A 23,318-nucleotide genomic window follows, 5' to 3' on the forward strand; every position below is an offset into this window, starting at 1 on the left:
AATTATGTGGAAAATTTGCTCTCATCGGAAAAGAGGACTTTGGACTACTGAGAAACAGACCAGGTGTGTTTTTCTTTAGCCCAGGTAAGACGCTTCTGACGTTGTTTGTTTGTTGTTCAGGAGGGGCTTGACAAGAGGAATACGACATTTGAAGCCCATGTCCAGGATCCATCTGTGTGTGGTGGCTCTTGATGCACTGATTCCAGCCTCAGTCCACTCCTTGTGAAAGTCCCCAACACTTTTGAATGGCCCTTTCCTGACAATCCTCTCCAGGCTGTGGTCATCCCTGCTGCTTGTGCACCTTTTTCTTCCAAACTTTTACCTTTCACATAACTTTCTATTAATGTGCTTTGATACAGCACTTTGGGACCATCCCACTTCTTTTGCAATTACCTTTTGAGGCTTTCCCTCCTTATGGAGGGTGTCAATGATGGTATTCTGCACAACTGTCAGGTCAGCAGTCTTTCCCATGATTGTGATTGCTACTGAACCAGACTGAGAGACCATTTAAACAGGAACCCTTTGCAGGTGTTATGGCTTCATTTGCTGATTAGAGTGGGACACTTTGAGCCTAGAATATTGCACCTTTTCACAATATTCTAATTTTCTGAGATTGTGGATTTGGGGGTTTTATGAGCTGTAAGCCATAATCATCACAATTATGACAAATCACTGCCTAAACTATCTTGCTTTGCATGTAATGAGTCTATCTCATATATTAGTTTTACCTTTTAAGTTTCACTAATTAAATAATTTAACTTTTGCACAATATTCTAATTTTTCGAGTATCACCTGTATTTAGGTCCAAAGGCCCAGATTCACAAAAGAGATACGACGGAGTATCTCAGATACTCCGTCGTATCTCTCAGAGTATCTATGCGACTGATTCATAGAATCAGTTACGCATAGATAGCCCTTAGATCCGACAGGTGTAATTGAATTACACTGTCGGATCTTAGGATGCAATACCTCGGCCGCCGCTGGGGGGAGTTTGCGTCGTAAACCAGCGTCGGGTATGCAAATTAGTAGTTACGGCGATCCACGATGGTTTTTCGCATTCGCTACGTCGCTGCTAGTTTCCCGTCGCAAAGTTATTTGTCGTTTTAGGTGCCCTAACTTTACACAGCACACGTATGTGCTGTATAAAGTATGGCCGTCGTTCCCGCGTTGAAATTTTCAAAATTTTCCTTCTTGTGTAAGACGTCCGGGAATACGAAAGTACGCTACGCACGTCGCCGTTCGAAAAAATTACGTCACTTCACGCAAAGCACGGCGGGAATTTCAAAACGGAGCATGCGCAGTAGATCTGGCGCGGGAGCGCGCCTAATTTAAATGGCACACGCCCCTTTGAATTACGCGGGCTTACGCCGGAGGCCGCCGGCGTAGGTTTTCATTGCAAGTGCTTTGTGAATCAGGCACTTGCGATGAAAACTTGCGGCGGTGTAACGTATCTACGATACGTTACGCCGCCACAGTTCTATGTGAATCTGGCCCAAATTTCCTTGAAGAACAGGCCAATGTTAATGTTTCTGTAGATAACCACATCTTTTACACATTTTTCTAATCCCTAATCACTATGCAGATAAATTTTTTATCATACTAAGCTGAGTTAATTCCTGATGGAGGTTTCGGTTTCATATTTCTTACAAGTGCAGGAGAAAATGATTGCATACATGATTAAAAAAATAAATAACCAGCCAGTACATCTTGTGATTCGTACCAAAGACAAGTGTATTGTTATCTGTACTGAGTTTGTGTTTTCACATCAAACACTTCTAACTACAAGGTAGCAGTGCCTGTTATACCGATTACATTGTTCCACTGGCCTTTCGTAATAGCATGACAAATGTGAAAACTAAACAAAACGGAGAACTCTGCAGCTTGAAACCTATGATTTTCTTTATTTAGGCAGGCATGCAATTAGCGTAGCATTTGGCTATCGCTGGCTGCTTCTATTTATGCACAAAATTGTACGTATTGTAAACAACACGTCATATGTGCAGAAGATAAACATCACTATTCAGGGGTAATTTGTAGAAAATAATTGTGTGATGCAAAAGCATGCTCAGCCATGGATGTTAGGAAATAGATTACTGGTGGCAAGAAAACACATTTTTTTTTTACATTTTCAGTTTACTAATAAGGTTAAGATTCCTACACAGATATAAAATTACAGACACAGGTTTCTATATACAACAGTTATCGTATTTTCCGGCGTATTTTCCAGAAAAAATGTTGGTTTTGGGATATACTCACTGTATAAGACTACCCCCTTCTTACTAGTCTTTCTGGAAGCTGAGGGGTAGCCAGAACCGCTGACAGAAACAGGCTTTTTCAAATCTCACTGTGCCATTACATTACATGCCTCACTGTGCCATTACATCACTTGCCCCTCACTGTGCCACCACTTGCCCCTCACTGTGCCATTACATCACTTGCCCCCTCACTGTGCCATTACATCACTTGCCCCCTCACTGTGCCATTACATCACTTGCCCCCTCACTGTGCCATTACATCACTTGCCCCCTCACTGTGCCATTACATCACTTGCCCCCTCACTGTGCCATTACATCACTTGCCCCCTCACTGTGCCATTACATCACTTGCCCCCTCTCTGTGCCATCACTTGCCCCCTCTCTGTGCCTGAGCTTGCCCCCACTGTGCCTGAACTTGCCCCCACTGTGCCATCACTCACTTTTTTTTCAGGCGGTGCGGTGACAGTCTCCGTGCTGCGCGCGTCAATGATTTAAAAGACGCGCCTTCTCCTCAGACTGTCCTGTGTTAGGCGGAACACAAATCTTCCCAGCAGCGCCTCTGTTCTGTGTTCCGCCTATCAGGGACGTCTTCTCATCTCGTCCGAGGATGAGAAGGCATCTGTGACAGGAGGAACACAGAACAGAGGCGCTGCTGGGAAGATTTGTGTTCCACCTATCACAGAACACGCTGAGAAGAAGGAGCGTCTTTTAAATCATTGACGCTCGCAGCACGGAGACCGTCCCCGCACCGCACCGCCTATTCAGGAAAAAAGTGAGTGATGGCAGAGACCGTACCCAGCGTATAAGACGACCCCCGACGTTGGATGCATTTTTTTGCATCCAGAAAGTCGTCTTATACGCCGGAAAATACGGTAATTATAATAATAATAATAATATACAGTAGATGGATATCAGTACTGCCCCACATCCACCAATCAGAATCAGACTTTATTATTAAAGTTATTGTTCAGGACAGGTTTACATTTATTTGACAGCTGTGGTAAATGAACATCTGTAATATTCTATTATAATTGTTCTGCTTTTGTCTGTAAACATTCAGGGGACACACTTGATACCTACCTTATGTTTGTTATATGTTCTCAAATCACATAGCTCTGCTGTGTGATACTGTATAGTGATTTTTTTTTTTTCTTTAAATTTGACTGCAAAAGAGGAAATACACTTTAACCTCCCTGGTGGCATGATTATGTCAGATTTTTGATGCCCAAAGCGGTACAATGTTTTTTATGGAAATTTGGCGTTTTTTATATTGTAGGCCTGTAATTCTTAGAAATAACTCACTTAAATCTGTCCAAACAAGAGTCTAGTAGACATCCCGGGTATGATAAAGTTTGAAACACAAAATCATAAATTATAATATAATAAATAACTATAAATGATTATAACAAATAATAATATAATAATAATAATAAAAATTATTAATGAGGGTTTAACCCTCATGAATAACCTCTATCCCGAGGTTAAACCCTCATGTCCTGTAGCTTTTGGATCAATTGTTTGAAACCCTTTAGTTCAGTTATGATCTATTGAAGGTATCTAAGCTGGTATCTTGCATGGATGTTATGTCTTTGTGTAGGGTACTTTGGCTTCATACCTGGCAGGTCAAAGATACACAATATTTAATTTAATAACTTTTAAAAGGTATGCAACTCTTTAGTTGTATCCTTGACACTGTTATTCCTGATGCCTCCAGTGCTCAGAATGTGTACCTGCCTCAACACTGGAGATTTTAGGACATGACAGAGGATACTCATTCTTCCTTTACTACTACAGTGGCAGTATAAGAAGCTTTAGCCAGATGCCTTGATTCTGCACTCTTTTCTAACACTATTTACCTGTCTAAACAACGCATCAAATGCTATGAGCTACTCCAAACTTCTCCAAGCTTAATGCTTTTTTAAATACCTTTATTTCAACTCATAGAAAAGTAACCGTGTATGTTGTTTTATCTCACTGTGCAAAACATACATATGCTAACAGTAATACCATGAAGCAGATGGCCACAAATTCAGTGAAAAAAGGTTAATAATTACTACTGCTGACAGTTAACCAGAGAGCACTAATGGAAGCAAACACAAATTGCTGACACCGTCACATCTATGTCTGACAATTCCCCCTGTAAGACCTCTGGTCTTTTCAAATGTTTAAAGACTAAAATCATTTCACCATATGGAAAGATAAGATTTTTGCTTAAAGAAATGTTCTAAATGGTTTGAGGAATGCATTGTTTTTGGTTCCAAATAATATCTAAGTTTTAAATGCAATATAAATAAAACTAGCCTTTGATGTTTAATAGTGGTGGTATGTTAATGTTGGAAATTCAGACAAACTGATCATTGTCTATTCCTGTCAAAATCACTCATTGATTATTAACTTGGATCCAGCACACATGGAATTTAAGATAGCTACCATGCTAAATAATCACACTATAAAGACCTATGAGAACCTCACTGCTGGACAATAATAGGGAGTATCAATATTGCTGTGGAAACTACATAGACAACCCCGTTGTAGAAAAAGGAGAAGATTTCAAAACCGGTGTGCCAAATGAGCATGGATTTAGGTAAGTACAAGGGGCATTCAAGTCAAACCGGGACTTTTGAGTTTATATAATAAAAGAACAAATTTCAAGGAGTGGAAACTGCATTTATTTTTCTACACACACCCCTGCTACATGTTTACACTTATCCAAGCATTTAACTAATGCCTGGAAAGCTTCAGGATAGAAAAATTTGCCGGTATGGCTGAACCATCCTAGGACAGTCTGCTTCACTTCGTCATCAGGAAGATTCAGAAAGATTCATCTCTAGTGCATTTTCACAGGCTATGCATCAATTATCCAGGTTTAGGCATTCCACGTGCTGAATGCTCACAGGAATAACTGCTATAGGCTGGGAACCACTATGGCCGAGATCGTCACTGACAGACATGCAGCCATCTTTGAAACATTTACACCATTCAGATGTCTTACTGCGGCTGAGCGTCTCATCTCTGTAGTGTGCTTGAAGTCTTTTGTAGCGATCCGTGGGTTTTTTGTCCTTAGTGCACAAGAAATTTCATGATCACACGCTGTTCCATGCACTCACTAACACTGTTGTCTGCCATCTTGATTAAGGGTCTCTGGACTGGCGACATGTGCGCCGTCTATCAGTACTGGTACACACTTGCCACTTACTACTGCATGTAGTACCGCCACACTAGCATCCCTTTTTATACCTGTAAAATGAAAAGTCCCGGTTTGATCTCATTAAATAGAGTGAAGTGGGTTTATAGCAATTTAAAGGAGGGGCTTTAAAAAATACAAACCCTGCAATAAATTGTGTTTTTCATATCTGCCTGAAGTTCTGCTCCAGATATACACTCTGCATGAGCTTCAGTTCTTTCAATTTTTAATATTTCAGGATACATGGTAAAACAAATAAATTGTTTTCTTTTATTCTCTATCGCTTTTTGGGAAAGAGACCAGTGTGTTCAGAATGTAAAAACATACATGTTTGTCTCATATAGTAGTAAATATATCAGATAACCACATTATCTTGATTGTAATTCAAACATGTTAATTGTGTGATTTTTCTCTGAACAGGTATCTGAATCAGACTAAGCCGGAGGAACTGCACAGCACAGAAAACAGAGAGAAGTTTGCCAACTTCAAACAAGCGCTGAATGCTCTGGGGTTTAATAGTCTTGTAAGTCAGATTTGTATGACTCCTAATGTATAAATGAAAATGAATGATGTATATAAAAGAGTCTGTATTAATCAGTAGGGATGTGCCGAACACCCCTGGTTCGGTTCGCACCAGAACCCTATTAAAATGTATGGGACACGAACATGAAAAATCAAAAGTCCTCATTTTAAAGTCTTATATGCAAGTTATTGCCAAACAAGTGTTTGGGGACCCAGGTACTGCCCTAGGGGACATGTATCAATGCAAAAAAAAAAAAGGTTTTAAATAAAAAAAAAGTCAGGAGCAGTGATTTTAATAATGCTTAACCTTCTGAGCGGTATTCCCGAGTCTAACTCGGGGTGAGATTTTTGGGCTAAAATCGGTAACCCCGAGTCAGACCCTCGCTGGATGTACAGGGAGTGTTTACTTACCTTGTCCCTGGATCCAGCGATGCCACCACGCTGTGTGAGCGAGCGGGACCTCGCTCGATTCACACAGCGTCCTCCTGTGCCGCTGATCTCCGTTCCCTGCGACGTTACGACGCGCGGGGACGGAGAACGGCGCCAAATTCAAAAACGTAAACAAACACATTACATACAGTATACTGTAATCTTATAGATTACAGTACTGTATGTAAATAAAACACACCCCCCTTGTCCCTAGTGGTCTGCCCAGTGTCCTGCATGTCATTTTATATAATAAAAACCTTTTTTTCTCCCTGCAAACTGTAGATTGTCCATAGCAACCAAAAGTGTCCCTTTATGTCAAAAATAGTTTTAGATCAGCTAAAAAACAGCGATAATAAATTATAATCACTTGCAGAATTGTGCGATAGCGATTTATGGAGAAATTCGTCATAAAAAAAAAAAAATAATGACAGCGACAATTCTGCAACTGAGCAAATTTCAGTGATTTTGATTTGATTACATTATTGAATAATTTTTATTATAATTATATTATAATTTGTTATAATTATTTATAATTATTTATTATATTATAATTTATAATTTTGTTTTTAAAAAAATGTCATACCCGGGATGCCTATTAGAATCTTGTTTGGTCAGATTTAAGTGAGTTATTTCTAAAAATTACAGGCCTACAATATAAAACGCCAAATTTCCTTGCAAATAATGGTACCGCTTTCAGCATGTTTTTTCTGAAAGAATTATACCGCCAGGGAGGTTAAAGTGAAACAATAAAAATTAAATATTTCTTTAAATATCGTGATTGGGGGGGGTCCCCTTAGTCTGCCTGTAAAGTGACACATCTGTGTGATGTGTAGAACAGTGCCACAGCAAAATAAAATTTCAAAGGAAAAAATTAAATTTTAACTTGCGCGTGGCTGTAATGTGTTGCCGGCAATATAGATAAAAAATCAAGGAATAAAATGGCGTGCGGCCCCCCGCCCACCCCAGTCTTTACTAGGCCCTTTGGGTCTAGTATGGATTTTAAGGGGAACTCTACGCCAACATTTTAAAAATTGGCATGGTCCCCCCCAAAGCACATTGTCCCCATGGGGTCAAGATCTCTTCCCGACAAACCTGGCCATTGGTTGTCAGGGTCTGCGGGCGGGGTGCTTATCAGAATCTGGAAGCCTCCTTTAAAAAGGGGACGCCCAGGCCCTGCCCCCCCCCCCCCCATGTGAATGGTATTGGGTACATTGTATCCCTACCCATTCATCAAAAAAAGTGTCAAAAATGTAAAACCACAATAGACAGTTTTTGTCAATTTCTTTATTAACTGCTTAACCACTTACCCCCCGGACCATATTGCTGCCCAAAGACCAGAGTACTTTTTGCGATTCGGGACTGCGTCGCTTTAACAGACAATTGCGTGGTCGTGCGACGTGGCTCCCAAACAAAATTGGCGTCCTTTTTTTCCCACAAATAGAGCTTTCTTTTGGTGGTATTTGATCACCTCTGCGTTTTTTATTTTTTGCGCTATAAACAAAAATAGAACGACAATTTTGAAAAAAATGAATATTTTTTACTTTTTGCTGTAATAAATATCCCCCAAAAATATATAAAAAAACATTTTTTTTCCTCAGTTTAGGCCGATACGTATTCTTCTACATATTTTTCGTAAAAAAAAATCGCAATAAGCGTTTATTGATTGGTTTGCGCAAAAGTTATAGCGTTTACAAAATAGGGGGTATTTTTATGGCATTTTTATTAATATTTTTTTTACTAGTAATGGCGGCGATCAGCGATTTTTTTTTCGGTATTGCGACATTATGGCGGACACTTCGGACATTGTTGACACATTTTTGGGACCATTGGCATTTTTATAGCGATCAGTGCTATAAAAATGCATTAGATTACTATAAAAATGCCACTGGCAGTGAAGGGGTTAACACTAGGGGGCGGGGAAGGGGTTAAGTATGCCTGGGTGTGTTCTTACTGTGGGGGGGTGGGGGTGGCCTCACTAGGGGAAACACTGATCTTCTGTTCATACATTGTATGAACAGAAAATCAGCATTTCCCCTGCTGACAGGAACGAGAGCTGTGTGTTTACACACACAGCTCCCGTTCCCCGCTCTGTACCGAGCGATCGCGTGTGCCCGGCGGCGATCGCGCCCGCCGGGCACACGCACGGGAGTCGGGGGCGAGCGGGGGGCGCGCGCGCGCGCCCCTAGTGGCGGCTAAAAGGCAGGACGTCATAATACGTGATCTCGCCTAGGAGAGCCACCTTGTGGACGTATTATGACGGTGCGGCGACGGCAAGTGGTTAAAGACCGGCCAGCTCTCCTGCGCAAATTGCCGTAGGTGTACGGCGGTTCCTGCAGGCTCAGTTGTGGGCGGACTCGATGTCCTCTGGTGGCCCGCGATTGCCTTTTACACAGGGAGAATGGGGAAATGCCTATGTAAACAAGGCATTTCCTCGTTCTGACAGGAGTCATGACAGGTATCTACTTTTCCCAGTGGTCGGGAACAGTGATCGCTGTCATGTCCCAGTAAACCACCCCCCCCAAACACGCCTAGGGAACACAGTTAACCCCTTGAGCGCCCTCTACTAGTGTTAACCCCTTCCCTGCCAGTAACATTTACACAGTAATCAGTGGCAATTTTTAGCTCTGATTGCTGTATAAATGTCAATGGTCCCAAAACAAAAAAGTGTCAAATGTGTCCGATTTGCAATGTCGCAATCTTGATAAAAATCTCAGCTCCCCGCCATTACTAGTAAAAAATAAATTATTATCAAAATGCCATAAAAATTCTATAATTCTATTCCCCATTTTGTAGATGCTATAATTTTTGCTCAAACCAATCAATATACACTTATTGTCATTTTTTTCACCAAAATTTGTTTTAAAAAAAATGTATGTGGCATATTTATTATAGCAAAAAGTAAACAATATAGTTTTGTTTTCAAAATTTACACTCTTTTTTGGTTTATAGCGCAAAAAATAAAAACCAAAATAAAAAGCTCTATTTGTGGGGAAAAAAGGACAGCCATTTTTTTTAAATACAGCGCCACATGACCACGCAATTGTCAGTTAAAGCGACGCAGTGCCGAATCGCAAAAAATGCTCTGGTCATTAAGGGGGTAAAACTTCCGCAGCTGAAGTGGTTAAAAAAGAAAAAAGTGTCCCATGATGTACATCTATCTTCAATCACGCCACCCAATGAACCCGGAAAAAACAAAAAAAAACAGAAAAAAACTCTGCCTATATATATATATATATATATATATATATATATATATATATATATATATATATTAAACTGCCTGCATGTCACTAACTAACCTGCCTAATCTATCTAAAGTTCTCTCAATCTCCACCTTATCACGCTACATACGGCCACTGGGTAAGCAGCCTCATATAGTGTGGGGGCCCTGACCTATGATCATAGCTCTCAAAGCAGATTGTGCTGTGATTGGCCAAAGCATGCAGGTAAGGTGCATGCTTTGGCCAATCAGCAGCCGTCAATGCACTGCAATCTCGCAGTGCATTATGGGGTGCTCAAATTTGCCGTGAACGCCCCATATGTTCGTTTTTTCTGTGAACAAACGAACAGTGTATCTTGGAGTGGAACTTACGTTCCATTCCAACATCCAGACCATCCCTAATAATCAGGTGTTAGCTTTGAAGTGTTCTGTTTGTTTTTCAAATGACAAATAGATTGATAGGAGAAACACATTCTTTAAATATTCAGAGAGGGATGGGGGGGCAGAGCCACAAAAGAATTACGCCGGCGTATCTATTGATACGCTGCGTAATTTTAAAGTTCCCGCGTCGTATCTTTGTTTTGTATCTACAAAACCAGATACGACGGCATCTGGGATCAATCCGACAGGCGTACGTCTTAGTACGCCATCGGATCTTAGGTGCATTTTTTCCGCCGGACGCTTGGTGGCGTTTTTGTCGAATTCCGCGTTGAGTATGCAAATTAGCTTACGGCGATCCACGAACGTACGTCCGGCCGGCGCATTTTTTTACGTCGTTTGCTTTCGGCTTTTTCCGGCGTATAGTCACCCCTGCTATTATGAGACATACTCAATGTTAAGTATGGCCGTCGTTCCCGCGTCGAATTTTTACGTTGTTTGCGTAAGTCGTTCGCAAATAGGGATTTGCGTAGAATGACGTCACCGTCGTAAGCATTGGCTTGTTCCGGTTTAATTTCAAGCATGCGCACTTGGATACCCCCACGGACGGCGCATGCGTAGTTAAAAAAAAACGTTGTTTACGTCGGGTCACGACGTATTTACATAAAACACGCCCCCATCACATCCATTTGAATTCCGCGCCCTTACGCCACCAAAGATACACTACGCCGCCGTAACTTATGGCGCAAATTCTTTGAGGATTCAAAAAAAAAAATAAGTTACGGCGGCGTAGTGTATCTTAGATACGCTACGCCCGGCGGAGAGAAGCGCCGATCTACGTGGATCTGCCCCGTAGTGTATAATTTATTTCTTAATGTGAGTGAATCCACAGCTAACTTTGAAGCTGGTGAAAGCTTGAGAATTCATTCCGTGCTGCCATATTTTTTGTTAAATAAATGAATAATATATTAATAGTTAAAAAAATGATATTACTTAAAGGCAAATAAAACTCAAGAGAAGGCAGTATACTAAGTTCTGTTAACATTTTTTATATACCGGTATATTTTTTGAGTAATAGTGTTTTTATGCTGGATCAACTTTTGATAATTTTTTTGCATATCCCTCACATATTCTTTATAATATTATATCTTTCAATATTACACTAAGCAGATATATAAACGTGCACTCTCTTAAATAATGATTGAAAACCAGATCAAACTAATTGGTGAATCTGCGCACTTCAATCACCCACATCTGCAAAGCAAGCTCCGCCAAAAAGAGCCAGGGAAGGCAGATATAGTGTAGTATCGCTTGTTTATTGTTAAAAATGTCACTTACAATTTTTTTGGTGACTTATATGCATGTAATTCGCCTCAGAACCTGTGTAATTCATATGTAGAAGGGTTTAAAGGGATGAGGGGGCAACCCTACCCACTACTATGAATAAGCTCCTTCCCTTTTTTTCTCCTCCCATCCTCATCAGATCTGTATTAGGTTTTTTTGTGGCTTGATTTTTTTGTAACCCATGTTTTTATTTATTGACTAGTGAATTGAAGTCATTTTGAATAATGAGTGCTGCATAAATAGGTTTTTCCCTTATCTCTACAATTAAGCCCTAGCTGATTGAAATGCATTAGTGTGAGCAGGGTCTAGGGAAATCTTTTGTGATCTTATCCAGAACAATAAAGCTCTGTCATTACTGGTGTCATCAGAATGCGCCCATTTTTTCTGTTCACTACTCATCCATTTAGCTGACACTAGCTTCATTGGTGCAAACCCAAAACAATGAGAGAGTTAAACATCATTCAATGTTAGATGATAAATCATATATACATATATATATCTGTTTTGTTTAGGAAGTGGAGAATATATTCATGATTCTGTCAGCTATTCTGCACATTGGGGATATCCGATTTACAGCCCTAACGGATGCAGAAACAGCCTTTGTGTCTGACCTGCAGCTTCTAGAACAAGGTCAGTAAGTGATGTAATGCATGATATTGTCCACTAGATGGTGGTCATATTGTACTGATATGCATACCAGGGATCTCAGCCAGAATATACTGTATGTTTTTCTGCTTCACCATAACACAGTATATGTTATTGTTCAAATGTATTTTGTGTTCAGAACATGTATTTAACCACTTCCTTACTGGGCACATATACCCCTTCCTAACCAGGTGAAATTTCAGCTTGTGGCACTGCGTCACTTTAACTGACAATTGCGCGGTCGTGCGACGTAGCTCCCAAACAAAATTGACGTGCTTTTTTCCCCACAAATAGAGATTTCTTTTGGTGGTATTTGATCGCCTCTGCGGTTTTTATTTTTTGCACTATAAACAAAAATAGAGCGACAATTTTGAAAAAAAAAACAATATTTTTTACTTGTTGCTGTAATAAATAGCCCAATTTTTTTTAAAAAAAAACATTTTTTTCTCAGTCTAGGCGATACGTATTCTTCTACATATTTTTGGTAAAAAAAATAAAATAAAAAAAATCGCAAGAAGCGTCTGGTTTGCGCAAAAGTTATTGCACTTACAAAATAGGGGACAGAATTATTATTATTATTTTTTTTTTTTTTTACTACTAATGGCGGCGATCAGCATTTTTTTCGTGACTGCGACATTATGGCGGACACATCGGACACTTTTGACAAATTTTTGGCGCCATTCACATTTATACACCATTCACATTTATACAGCGATCAGTGCTATAAATATGCACTAATTACTGTATAAATGTGACTGGCATTGAAGGGGTTAACACTAGGGAGCGGGGAAGGGGTTAAATGTGTACCCTGAATTGTGTTCTAACTGTGTGTGGAGGGGGGTGACTGGGGGAGTGACCGATCTATGTCCCTATGTACAAGGGACACAGATCGGTCTCCTCTCTCCCCTGACAGGACATGGATCTCTGTGTTTACACACAGAGCTCCACGTCTTGTCCCTGTAGCCACCGATACCGAGTGCCTGGCGAACATCACGGCCGCCAGGCACTCGCATCGGCATCTCAGCGTTGCGGCGAGCACGCGCCCGTGCCGCTGACTGCGCGCGCAGGCCGTAAAAACACGGCCAGTTAGAGAATTAGAACCACCCTGCGGCCGTATAAAGTCGTTCGGCCGTTGGGTAGTGGTTAAAAAGTGATGTTTTATTTATTATTTATTGTTTTATTACTGGACACTAAACCTCCACTACTAAAGTTTTTTTTTATTTCCCAAACTCCTTTTCCATACTCTTGTTTCAATTTATTTCTGATCATATTTATTCATCTACCTTGACCGCAAAGGTTCTAGTATTTGCACTGCTGTTATACACCATATGCTAATAATGGTATACTTTGGTGCTGAAAATCCACATATTTCTTTCCCTATGCTGTAGAAGAGTACTTTCTACCTGTTTTTCGGACTTGGTTGATAAGACACTGTCACTTGGGCCAGAAGCACACAGTTTTAAATGAACTATCTATTAAAACACGGTTTTGGCAAAATGTTTAAACCAAGGATGTTTGAGGGGATCAAAACGGAAAGGTTAAAAATGATTTAGTGCCTGTGCCCAGACTTTATTTGCTAGTAAGGTTCTGGCACCAAATTATTTTCCAGATTAAATTTCTAAATGTTACCTGTACATCTTTTATAAAAAAAAAAATGCACAGGGGCGGACTGACAACTCATGGGGCCCCCAGTTTATAGGAGATTATGGTGCCCCGAGCATTAGGAGATTATGGGGCCCCTGGGCAATAGGAAATTGTTGGGCCCCGGGCAATGGGAGATTATGGGGCCCCAGGCAATAGATTATGGGGTCACACAGTATACACACACATACAGTATACATACACAGTATACACACACAGACAAACAATATACACACAGAATACACATACACACAATAAAAAGGTACTGGAGAGGCGGGCTATAATTTTGGGATTGTTAAAAAAAACACAGATTTTTACATACTATCCCTGGTTTTACTGAGGCTGGCAACCCTGATGGGGCCCACTAGTGGCATGGGGCCCTCGGGCAGTGCACGAGTGCCCGAATGGTCAGTCCGCCCCCGAACCTGCAGCTCTCACTTAGGTCTATGTTGAAGGTAGCTTCTTCTCATGTCCTCAGGGTGATTACTACACTATCATCTGACTCTTTTTCTTAATTTTAGATTGGTATTAAACCCCACAACAACAACAACAAAAATGAATGAAGCTTACCCATTCTTAAATGTGATGTTTGCAATAAGTTTTCTTTTTGGGGGCTTTTTCTGTTAATTTCACCTGGTGATCCAGCCAGTAAGTTTTTTTTTTTCAATTCCCTTTAACAGACCAAGCTGTACTGAAAACATGTCAGTTAGAGGGCTGAGACAAACCATTTACCCCTGGCACGGAAGCTTACAATGATCAGTTTTTCTTTAAAATCATTATCCCACAAGGAGAAAACAAAATGTTGTAACTGTTCAGTCACCAAATTTAAAAATTGGTAAACTGCAATATATTATATATTATATTTTTGGTTTTGGGGTTAGTACTGCTTTAAGGGTCGTTCACACCAGTGCACACTTAGGCCTCGTACACACGATAGGTTAACCAGAGGACAACGGTCTGATGGACCGTTTTCATCGGTCAAAACTGATCGTGTGTGGGCCCCATAGGTTATTTAACCTTCGGTTAAAAAAAAGCCAACTTGCTTTAAATTTAACCGATGGATTCCTAACCGATAGGTCAAAACCGATCGTTAGTAGGCACAGCCATCGGTTAAAAATCCACGCATGCTCAGAATTAAGTCGACGCATGCTTGGAAGCATTGAACTTTTTTTCAGCACGTCGTTGTGTTTTATGTCACCGCGTTCTGAAACGATCATTTTTTTAACCGATGGTGTGTAGGCATGATGGACCATCAGTCAGCTTCATCGGTTAACCGATGAGAATGGTCCTTCAGACCGTTCTCATCGGATGGACTGATCGTGTGTACGAGGCTTTACATTTAACATACTATTGTGCTTTTAATATGCTTTTTGTTAGGCAGACCATTTATTTTGAATGACTTGCCAAGGCTCCGCAACACAATTAAAAACAAAATTGCAACTTTTTTTCATTCACATCGGTGTGTTGTGTAAATTTGAACGTTTCTGGTGCAAATGGGGCATTAAAATGCCTTACAATGTGGTTGTTAAAATGTATGTCTTGGCACTATAGTACATATACAATACTATATATTAATATGAGTTATATCTTTGAGAAGGTGTGTTTACATCTACACTAGGGATTTGTTAAAGAATTTTGCATTACCGTTGATTAAACATATGTGATGCATGTATACATTGTGTTATATGGTTTTAACTAGGCAGAACAAAAATTAGGTAATTGTGTTTTCATCCCATTTCATTTCAGTGGCAGGAATGCTGCAGATATTGCCAGATGAGTTATCTACTGCCTTAACGACAGATGTGCAATACTTTAAAGGTAAGCAGCCGGTAGTAGGTATCTTGGAATTTATGTATGAATAATAACTGAAGTGTGGTTGTTCTGGGTTACTTTGCATGATCAATCAAGCCTCTTAGCTGTAAATAAGAATCTCATACACTATCAACAGCATGTGTGTATATATTGTACTTAAATATCTGCAAAGTGAGAATTGCTGTTATGCAGCTGTAGTATTTCCCGCTGTACGTAGCTGTTTTTAGACTAGCGGATATTTGCTAATTTTTAGCGAGATGCATTATCTTATGTAGATATATTAGTAAATTACAAGAAACATGTTTATTAAGGCCCCTTTCACACAAAGGATCCAGTCAGGTTCATAGGTCAAATTTTCAAGCAAACCTGATTGAACAGTTTGTTCACTCCTATGGACCAGTGGGTGTAAAGAACTTGTGTCCATTTACACCCGTCTAGCTCTGTTCCAATCCGGTCCTCTATAAGAAAAAAAAAGTGGAAGGTGATCTGCCCACCTCCTGTCTAGGCATATCAGATCAGCGGGTAGTTGAGTATAGCGGACAGCGGAGTCCATTTGCTCCCGACTGCCTATAGAGCAGAGCAGACTTTGTTCATGTCTACTCTGTAAAAACTGAGCATACACAGACATGTCATCCACCCACTCTGCCCTCATCAGCGAGGGATCACTGGATAGATCTTCTGCTGATCAAAACTGAGTCGGTCCGCCCCATGTGAAAAGGACCTAAAAGTTGAGATTCAGTAGTGATTTACATATTGTAGAGCTTACACCTTACCTCAGACATGCTACCTACATTGGAATACATAAGTAGAAACAGAGGCAAAGGAAACTCAACAGTAAACATACAGTAGCATAGCAACTGTTAACGTGTATCTAAAGCCAACATTTTTTATTTTATCCTTTTAAGTTTTTTGATTTAGTCCCTGTATTGATCATGGTGATCACTGTAACTGGGGCTGAATGTGAAGGGAAAATCCAAAATTGGTAGTTGTCACCAGAACAAGAAAATGGAGAAAGTATTCTAATAGAGGACAATTGTTTGTTAAGGTTTTTTCTTTGTGTCTACAAGACAGGAAGTGGAGGGAAATCTCCCCAATAGGGCATTGTGGGTTGAAAAAAAATATGACTCTAACAGAGATTTTAACTAATCATTAAAAATTCGAAATTATATATATGTTTTATATAGTGTATATATAATTTATTGTAATACATGCATAGGCGTGCGCAGGGTGTGTGCCAGGGGTGCCAGTAACAGTTATACCTGTCGGGTCTTAGGGATATCTATGCTTAACTGATTCTCTGAATCAGTCGCATAGATACGGCCGGCCTTAGAGATACCACGGCGTATCAGGAGATACGCCGTCGTATCTTCTATCTGAATCTGGCCCAGTGAACACACTCAAGAAACTGTTTATTATGCTTCAGTTTGTGAATAAACAGGAGTCGCTCAGCACAGATCACTTGCCATTCATTCACTGTTCCGTGCAGCTGTGGCTGCAGAGAAAGGCATGTGTGCAATAGGCTGCGCACACACATAAATACATGTAAATAGTGAATATGTATCTTTATAATATTGTTTTGCAACCATATAAACAAATTAAGCTACAATAAAATAAATTAATACTGATAATAGAGCATACATGGGCTATGAGACCTATGAGATGTATCAATAAAAAGGAGAAAATTAGTAGCACATGAATGTGTATCTCAATTGATAGTATTTATTATGGCTATAACAATTAACTTAATTTTTTTGTCAAATATACAGGAGATATGATTACACGTAGACATTCTATGGAAACTGCAGAATTCTATCGGGACCTACTTTCAAAATCATTGTATTGTCGTCTGTTTAGCTATTTAGTAAATAATGCCAATTTATACCTCCAAAATCAAAGTGATCAAAGCAGGTAAGAAAAATAAAGGATATAGCAGCATCACATATAGCATTCGATTTGCTCAGCCCATAATATTATGAATGCAAACATATCATGTAACAGTTGACTATACCAAGTATGACTTTGTCCTTTAATTTATTAAATTACTATTACATTTATTTATTAATTAAGTAAAGAGGTGATTGTTGCCCTGTCGAGAACCTCTGGTTATCAAGATGTCTGCAAGTATCTTAGCAAACAGTCTTGGCAGCACAACTTGTAGTTCAGAAAGACATTCATCCAAGCAGAATTCAGAATTATTATGTCAATAGATTGTTTCAGATAAAGGTGTCTGCTAAGCATACGTACATTAAATGCATTGTTATAGGACATTCATGTCAGTGAAGAATATAACAAAGAAAAGCATATACAGTGATCAGAACATTATTAAATATCTTTCTGACATCTATTACCATATACACTTTGTGAATGAAAGTATGAAAGACGTTAAACAGATATAATTTCATGTACTGTTGTAAAAGCCTGGCTATGTCTAAAAGAGTCAAATTATTGGTAGTTGATTTTACTTATCTTTTTATTTCTTATACTTAAAGTGCACCTGTGATCTATGCCCCAAAACACATTGTCCCCATGTTGATGGGGACAAGGGCCTCTTCCCCACAATCCTTGCCTGGTGGCTGTAGGGTTCTGCGGGCAGGGGGGCTTATCGGAATCTTTAACAAGGGGGCCCCCAGATCCCGGCACCCCCTATGTAAATAGGTACCCCTACACATTCACCAAAAAAAGTGTAAAAAAAGTAAATATGACAGGAGACAATTTGGGACAAGTCCTTTAATAAAAAAAAATGTCCTGCGATGTCCATCCATCTTCGATCACAGCGCCAACGGACCGAGAAAAAAAACTGAAAAACTCTGCCTCCATGGGAGGTGTCCCAGTGACTGCATGCTTTTTAAATTGACAACTGTTATATAGCTAAGGGGCGGGCCACCCAGTTATGTAAACGTGTGACCCCGTTCCACTCTGACATTACATGACGTCAGAAGGGGACAGGGTGACATGCTTACATCACCGGGTGGCCCTGCCCTCAGTTAAAAAAGGCTCCAGTCAGCGGGAGCCTCCCATCGAGGCAAAGTTTTTTTTCGGGTCATCGGCGCTGTGTTCGAAGATGAATGGACATCGCAGGACATTTTTTTTTAAAATAAAGGAATTGTCCCAAACCCTCTACTGTCATTTTAACTTTTTTGACACTTGTTTTGGTTAATGTGTAGGAGTACAATGTACCCGATACCCATTCACAAAGGGAGGAGCCAGGATCTGGGGGTCCCCTTATTAAAGGGGGCTTCCACATTCTGATAAGTCCCCCACCCGCAAACCCCCACAGCCACCAGGCAAGGGTTGTGGGGAAGAGGCCAAGGTGTTTAGGGGGTGACCCCCAAAACACCCTCCCCATGTTAAGGGCATGAAGCCTGGTACAGTTCACAATCTCTCGCCCCCCCCCTTTTCCTGCAGCCTGCCAGGTTGCATGCTTGGATAAGGGTCTGGTATAGATTGGGGGGGCACGCCATTTTTTTTAAATTTTGGCTCGGGGTTCCCCTTAAAATCCATACCAGACCTGAAGAGCCCATTCAGTTTTTTTCAATTATTTTGTATCTATATTGCTGGGATCCTACAATACATTACAGCCGTGGGCAGTTTAAAATTAAATTTTTCCTTTAGAAATGTAATTTTTCTGTGATACTGTTATAAACACAGGAAAGATGTGCTATTTTACAGGCAGACTAAGGGCACCCCAGGCACGATATTTAAAGGAATATTTCATTTTTATTGTTTCACTTTAAGCATCAATAAAATCACTGCTCCCGAAAAAACTGTGATTTTCAAAACTTTTCTTTGCATTGATACATGTCACCTGGGGCAGGACCTGGGTCCCCAATAACATGCATATAAGCCTTTAAAATTAGCACTTTTTATTTTTCATTTTCGTGCCCCAAAGACTTTAACGGTGCTTTGGCTCATCCCTAGTATTTACGGTGTCATGACACAAAGACAAATATATCATTATGTGGACCAGTGAACATAGTAGATATCACTGAACATTGAAAGTTCTCTTGGTAAACAAAACAAAATGTGGATAACCGTAAATATGCAGGATGTTCCTTTTTATTGGAGCATATGATGCAATTACATAGCAAAAAGAATAATGCCTTGTACATAAAAGTCAAGCCAAGTCAAGTGGTATCATAGATCTCCATCTGTAAGTCATAAACCGTAGAGAAAACAAGAAACCACATCCCAATGGGAATATAGAAACAAATACATAAAATAGAGAAAATGTCCCAATTAGACCTCATACAGTATAAGGTTACAGGTACCCAAGAAATAGAAAATGAAAAAAAGGGGGACATTAAATCATGTAAAGTTATATCACAGTCAGCTATGAAAAGTAATAAGATAACCAAGATTCTCATTTGCGTTCAAAGATATGCATGGTATCCATGATGGTACAGTGAATTATTTCCATAAATGTTATGGCCTCCATTCTTTTTAACACTTGAGACCAGACAACAATAGGCGAGGGCCAATTCAGTGAATAGCACTAAATGAAGTATGAGCTAATCTTTGGCACGGCAGTGATACATCTGGTAACATTGTAAATAATAAGCAGTGTGAGTTGGATTCCTGTGATGTGAGCTACCTTAGTGGAAGCCCTTTGCCAATTTGGCCTAAGCTCCTTACAGCTCCAAAATATATGAAGATGCGTTCTCCTATCTTGATAGCCCTCAATGGGATGAACTTATGTAACCTAGCTGGAGTATAGTACCATCTGGTATGAAGTTTTATAACCGTCTATTTGACTGTCGTAGATCGTGTACATGTATGCATATTAGAGGGCATATCCATCCAATCATCTGAGGGAAACTCTTGGCCAGCCTCAGCTTCCCAAAGAGTCATCACAGAGGATTTAGCAGGAAGGCCCAGCCCATTACAATGACTAAAGATAGTAGAGATTGTGCCTTTATCCCTGGGTGATGAACAATGTATCTGTTCAAATTCAGAACAAGAAATCCCAGAGGCCAATAAATACTGGGAGGTATAGAAATGCACATCAAAAACAAACAACAATTCCTAGCTCACTAGCCAGCTGGCATGTGACAAAACTGAATTAACCCTGTCTAACAGTTTGAGTTAAAAACAAGGGGTTTAGTCACACACCTACGTTTTAGCTGCAGTGGCCATGTCAAAGCACCCCACTTTACTGCAGTCCTAACTCTATAGTTTCGAGTCTCCCAAATTGGAGCACATATATAGCAGGAGGATAGATTAAAGGCAGGTTTTCCTGGAGGGAGCTCACACCTTCTTAAAGCCTCGTTCACACCATGATGTAGACACAGCAGTTTTTCTGCACACAAGGGCTCAAAAAAAAAACAATGATTCTCTTTGTGCCCTGTTCACACCACCCCGTGCAGATTTTTTCTGTGAAGCAATCTGCAATGTTTTGCAGACATCAACATTGGTGTGAGTAGGGCACATAATTGACGTACATGAAAACTGATGTCAACGTGCATAAAAACTGATGTCCACATGCATGATAACTGAGGTAACCTGATGCGAAACTGATGTCTCTGCAAGTAAAATCTGCACAGTTTTCCCATCAATTCCCATAAGTTTTCACGCACATATGGTGTAAATGAGCCCTAAAGATATAGGGATGCACGGGACACCCAGTAAGGGCACAATGGCAAGTGAAGATATCACGTGCATGCCCATACTAATTCACAAACTGTGAAAAAATTACAACCACGCCAACCTATAACTAGCATTTGCAGCAAGGAGCTCATGGAAGGGCAACACACAGCAAAAACAAACAAAAATTTCCAGCTCACTTATTAGCTAGCCTGCAACAAAACCAAACTGACCCTGTCTGACTATAAGGAATTAGCGGAAAATATGAAAGTCTAATGGGACATAGTGGTTTAGTGGTTAACACTTTTGCCTTACAGTATGAATCTCTGTCAGGACAGTATATGCATGGAGTTTTCTTGTTCTCCTTGTGCTTGTCTGGGTTTCCCACCTTCCTTCAAAGATATGCTGGTAGGTTAATTGGCTCCTTTCCAAACTGGCCCTAGTATGTGTTTGCACCAGTCATAGACTGTAAGCTCCAGCGGTGTAACTAGAATCCTCAGGGCCCTGGTGCAAGAAACCATGAAGGGTTTCCCAGAGAGCCTCCCCTTACATCAGGGTCCCCAGAGAGCCCCCCTTACATCAGGGTCCCCAGAGAGCCCCCCATATATCAGCGTCCCCAGAGAGCCCCCCTAAAATCAGAGTCCTCAGAGGGCCCCCCTTACATAAGGGTCCCCAGAGAGCCTCCCCCTTATATCAGTGTCCCCAAAGAGCCCCCCATACATCAGGGTCCCCAGAGAGCCTCTTCCTTACATCAGGGTCCCCAGAGAGCCTCTTCCTTACATCAGGGTCCCCAGAGAGCCTCTTCCTTACATCAGGGTCCCCAGAGAGCCCCCTTACATCAGGGTCCCCAGAAGGCCCCCCATACATCAGGGTCCCCAGAGAGACCCCCCATACATCAGGGTCCCCAGAGAGCCCTTCTTACATCAGGGTCCCCAGAGAGCCCCCTTATATCAGGGTCCCCAGAGAGCCCCCTTATATCAGGGTCCCCAGAGAGCAGAGAGCCCCTCCTTACATCAGGGACCCCAGAGGCTCCCCTTACATCAGAATCCCCAGAGAGCCCCCCTTACATCAGGGTCCCCAGAGAGTTCCCCCATACACCAGGGTCCACAGAGAGCCCCCCTTACATCAGGGTCCCCAGAGGGCCCCCCTTACATCAGGGTCCCCAGAATGCCCCCTTACATCAGGGTCCCCAGAGAGCCTCCCCCTTACATCAGGGTCCCCAGAGAGCCTCCCCCTTACATCAGGGTCCCAAGAGAGCCCCCCATACATCAGGGTCCCCAGAGAGCCTCCCCTTTACATCAGGATGCACAGAGAGCCCCCCTTACATCAGGGTCCCCAGAGAGCCCCCCATAAATCAGGGTCCCCAGAGAGCCCCCCATACATCAGGGTTCCCAGAGAGCCGCCCTTACATCAGGGTCCCCAGAGAGCCCCCATACATCGGGATCCCCAGAGAGACTGCCATATATCAGAGTCCCAAGAGAGCCCCGTTACATCAGGGTCCCCGGACAGCCACCCCCTTCCAGAGGTTCCCCTGTACCTGGCTGGTCTCCCCTATATGTGCACCTCCAACCCCCAGCACAGGGGATGTGGGAGGAGGTGATCGGCAGCTCTATGGTGCCTGTGGACCACGCAATATCCCTGGGGCTTGTAGTTCTCCTCCCGAGTGTATACAGTGGAGAAGGGAGGGACCTCTGACCTGGGCAGGTATCAGCAACAGTGTACAAGCAGAGCGACTCACTTGTACACTGAAGAGTGAAACTGATAGCTGCCCGGGTCAGAGGCCCCTCCCCTCTCCACTGTATACACTCGGGAGGAAAACTACAAGCCTCAGAGAGATCATGCGGGCACCATAGAGCTGCTAAATGCCGCCTCCCACTCCCCCCACTACATCCCAAATTGAAATCCAGAGGTGCAGGGGGAGATGCCGAGTCTCAGCCCCCCCCCACAGAGGCAGAACGGCAGGGCCCAGTCGCAAGTGTGACTGCTGCGACCCTTAAAGCTCTGCCACTGTTAAGCTCCTTGAGGAAGGGACTGATGTCAATATACAATATATGAAGTGTTGCATAGTGTCATCTAAATACCTGCAATAAATAAATGTTAGGAATGTCTACTTTTATAGAACACTGAATTATCTGTGCTCCTCTTTCCATTACTGCTTTTCCTTTTGAACATAATTTAAGGAACTTCATAGGAAGCTAGTGTTTTAAAAAGAATGATTTCGGGCTGCTGGAATCAAGTCCATCTGGTATCAGAAACATTACATTTTTCTTTTCCTAAGAAAGGTCATTTATTTTCTTTAAATATGTCT

The 23,318-nt window shown here is 41.3% G+C and overlaps 1 protein-coding gene across 1 annotated transcript in view; it reads left to right on the forward strand.

The window, feature by feature from the left end:
- MYO16 (myosin XVI) overlaps positions 1-23,318 on the forward strand; it is a 357,599-nt gene that overhangs the window by 192,160 nt on the left and 142,121 nt on the right. Inside the window, exons 17-20 of the mRNA XM_040336205.1 lie at positions 5,860-5,962; positions 11,845-11,962; positions 15,365-15,436; positions 17,197-17,338. Coding sequence (XP_040192139.1) covers positions 5,860-5,962; positions 11,845-11,962; positions 15,365-15,436; positions 17,197-17,338 — 435 coding nt within the window. The remainder of the gene's footprint in view (positions 1-5,859; positions 5,963-11,844; positions 11,963-15,364; positions 15,437-17,196; positions 17,339-23,318) is intronic.

The sequence above is a fragment of the Rana temporaria genome, chromosome 2 (assembly GCF_905171775.1).
Source record: "Rana temporaria chromosome 2, aRanTem1.1, whole genome shotgun sequence".
In the NCBI taxonomy this organism is placed as follows: domain Eukaryota; kingdom Metazoa; phylum Chordata; class Amphibia; order Anura; family Ranidae; genus Rana; species Rana temporaria.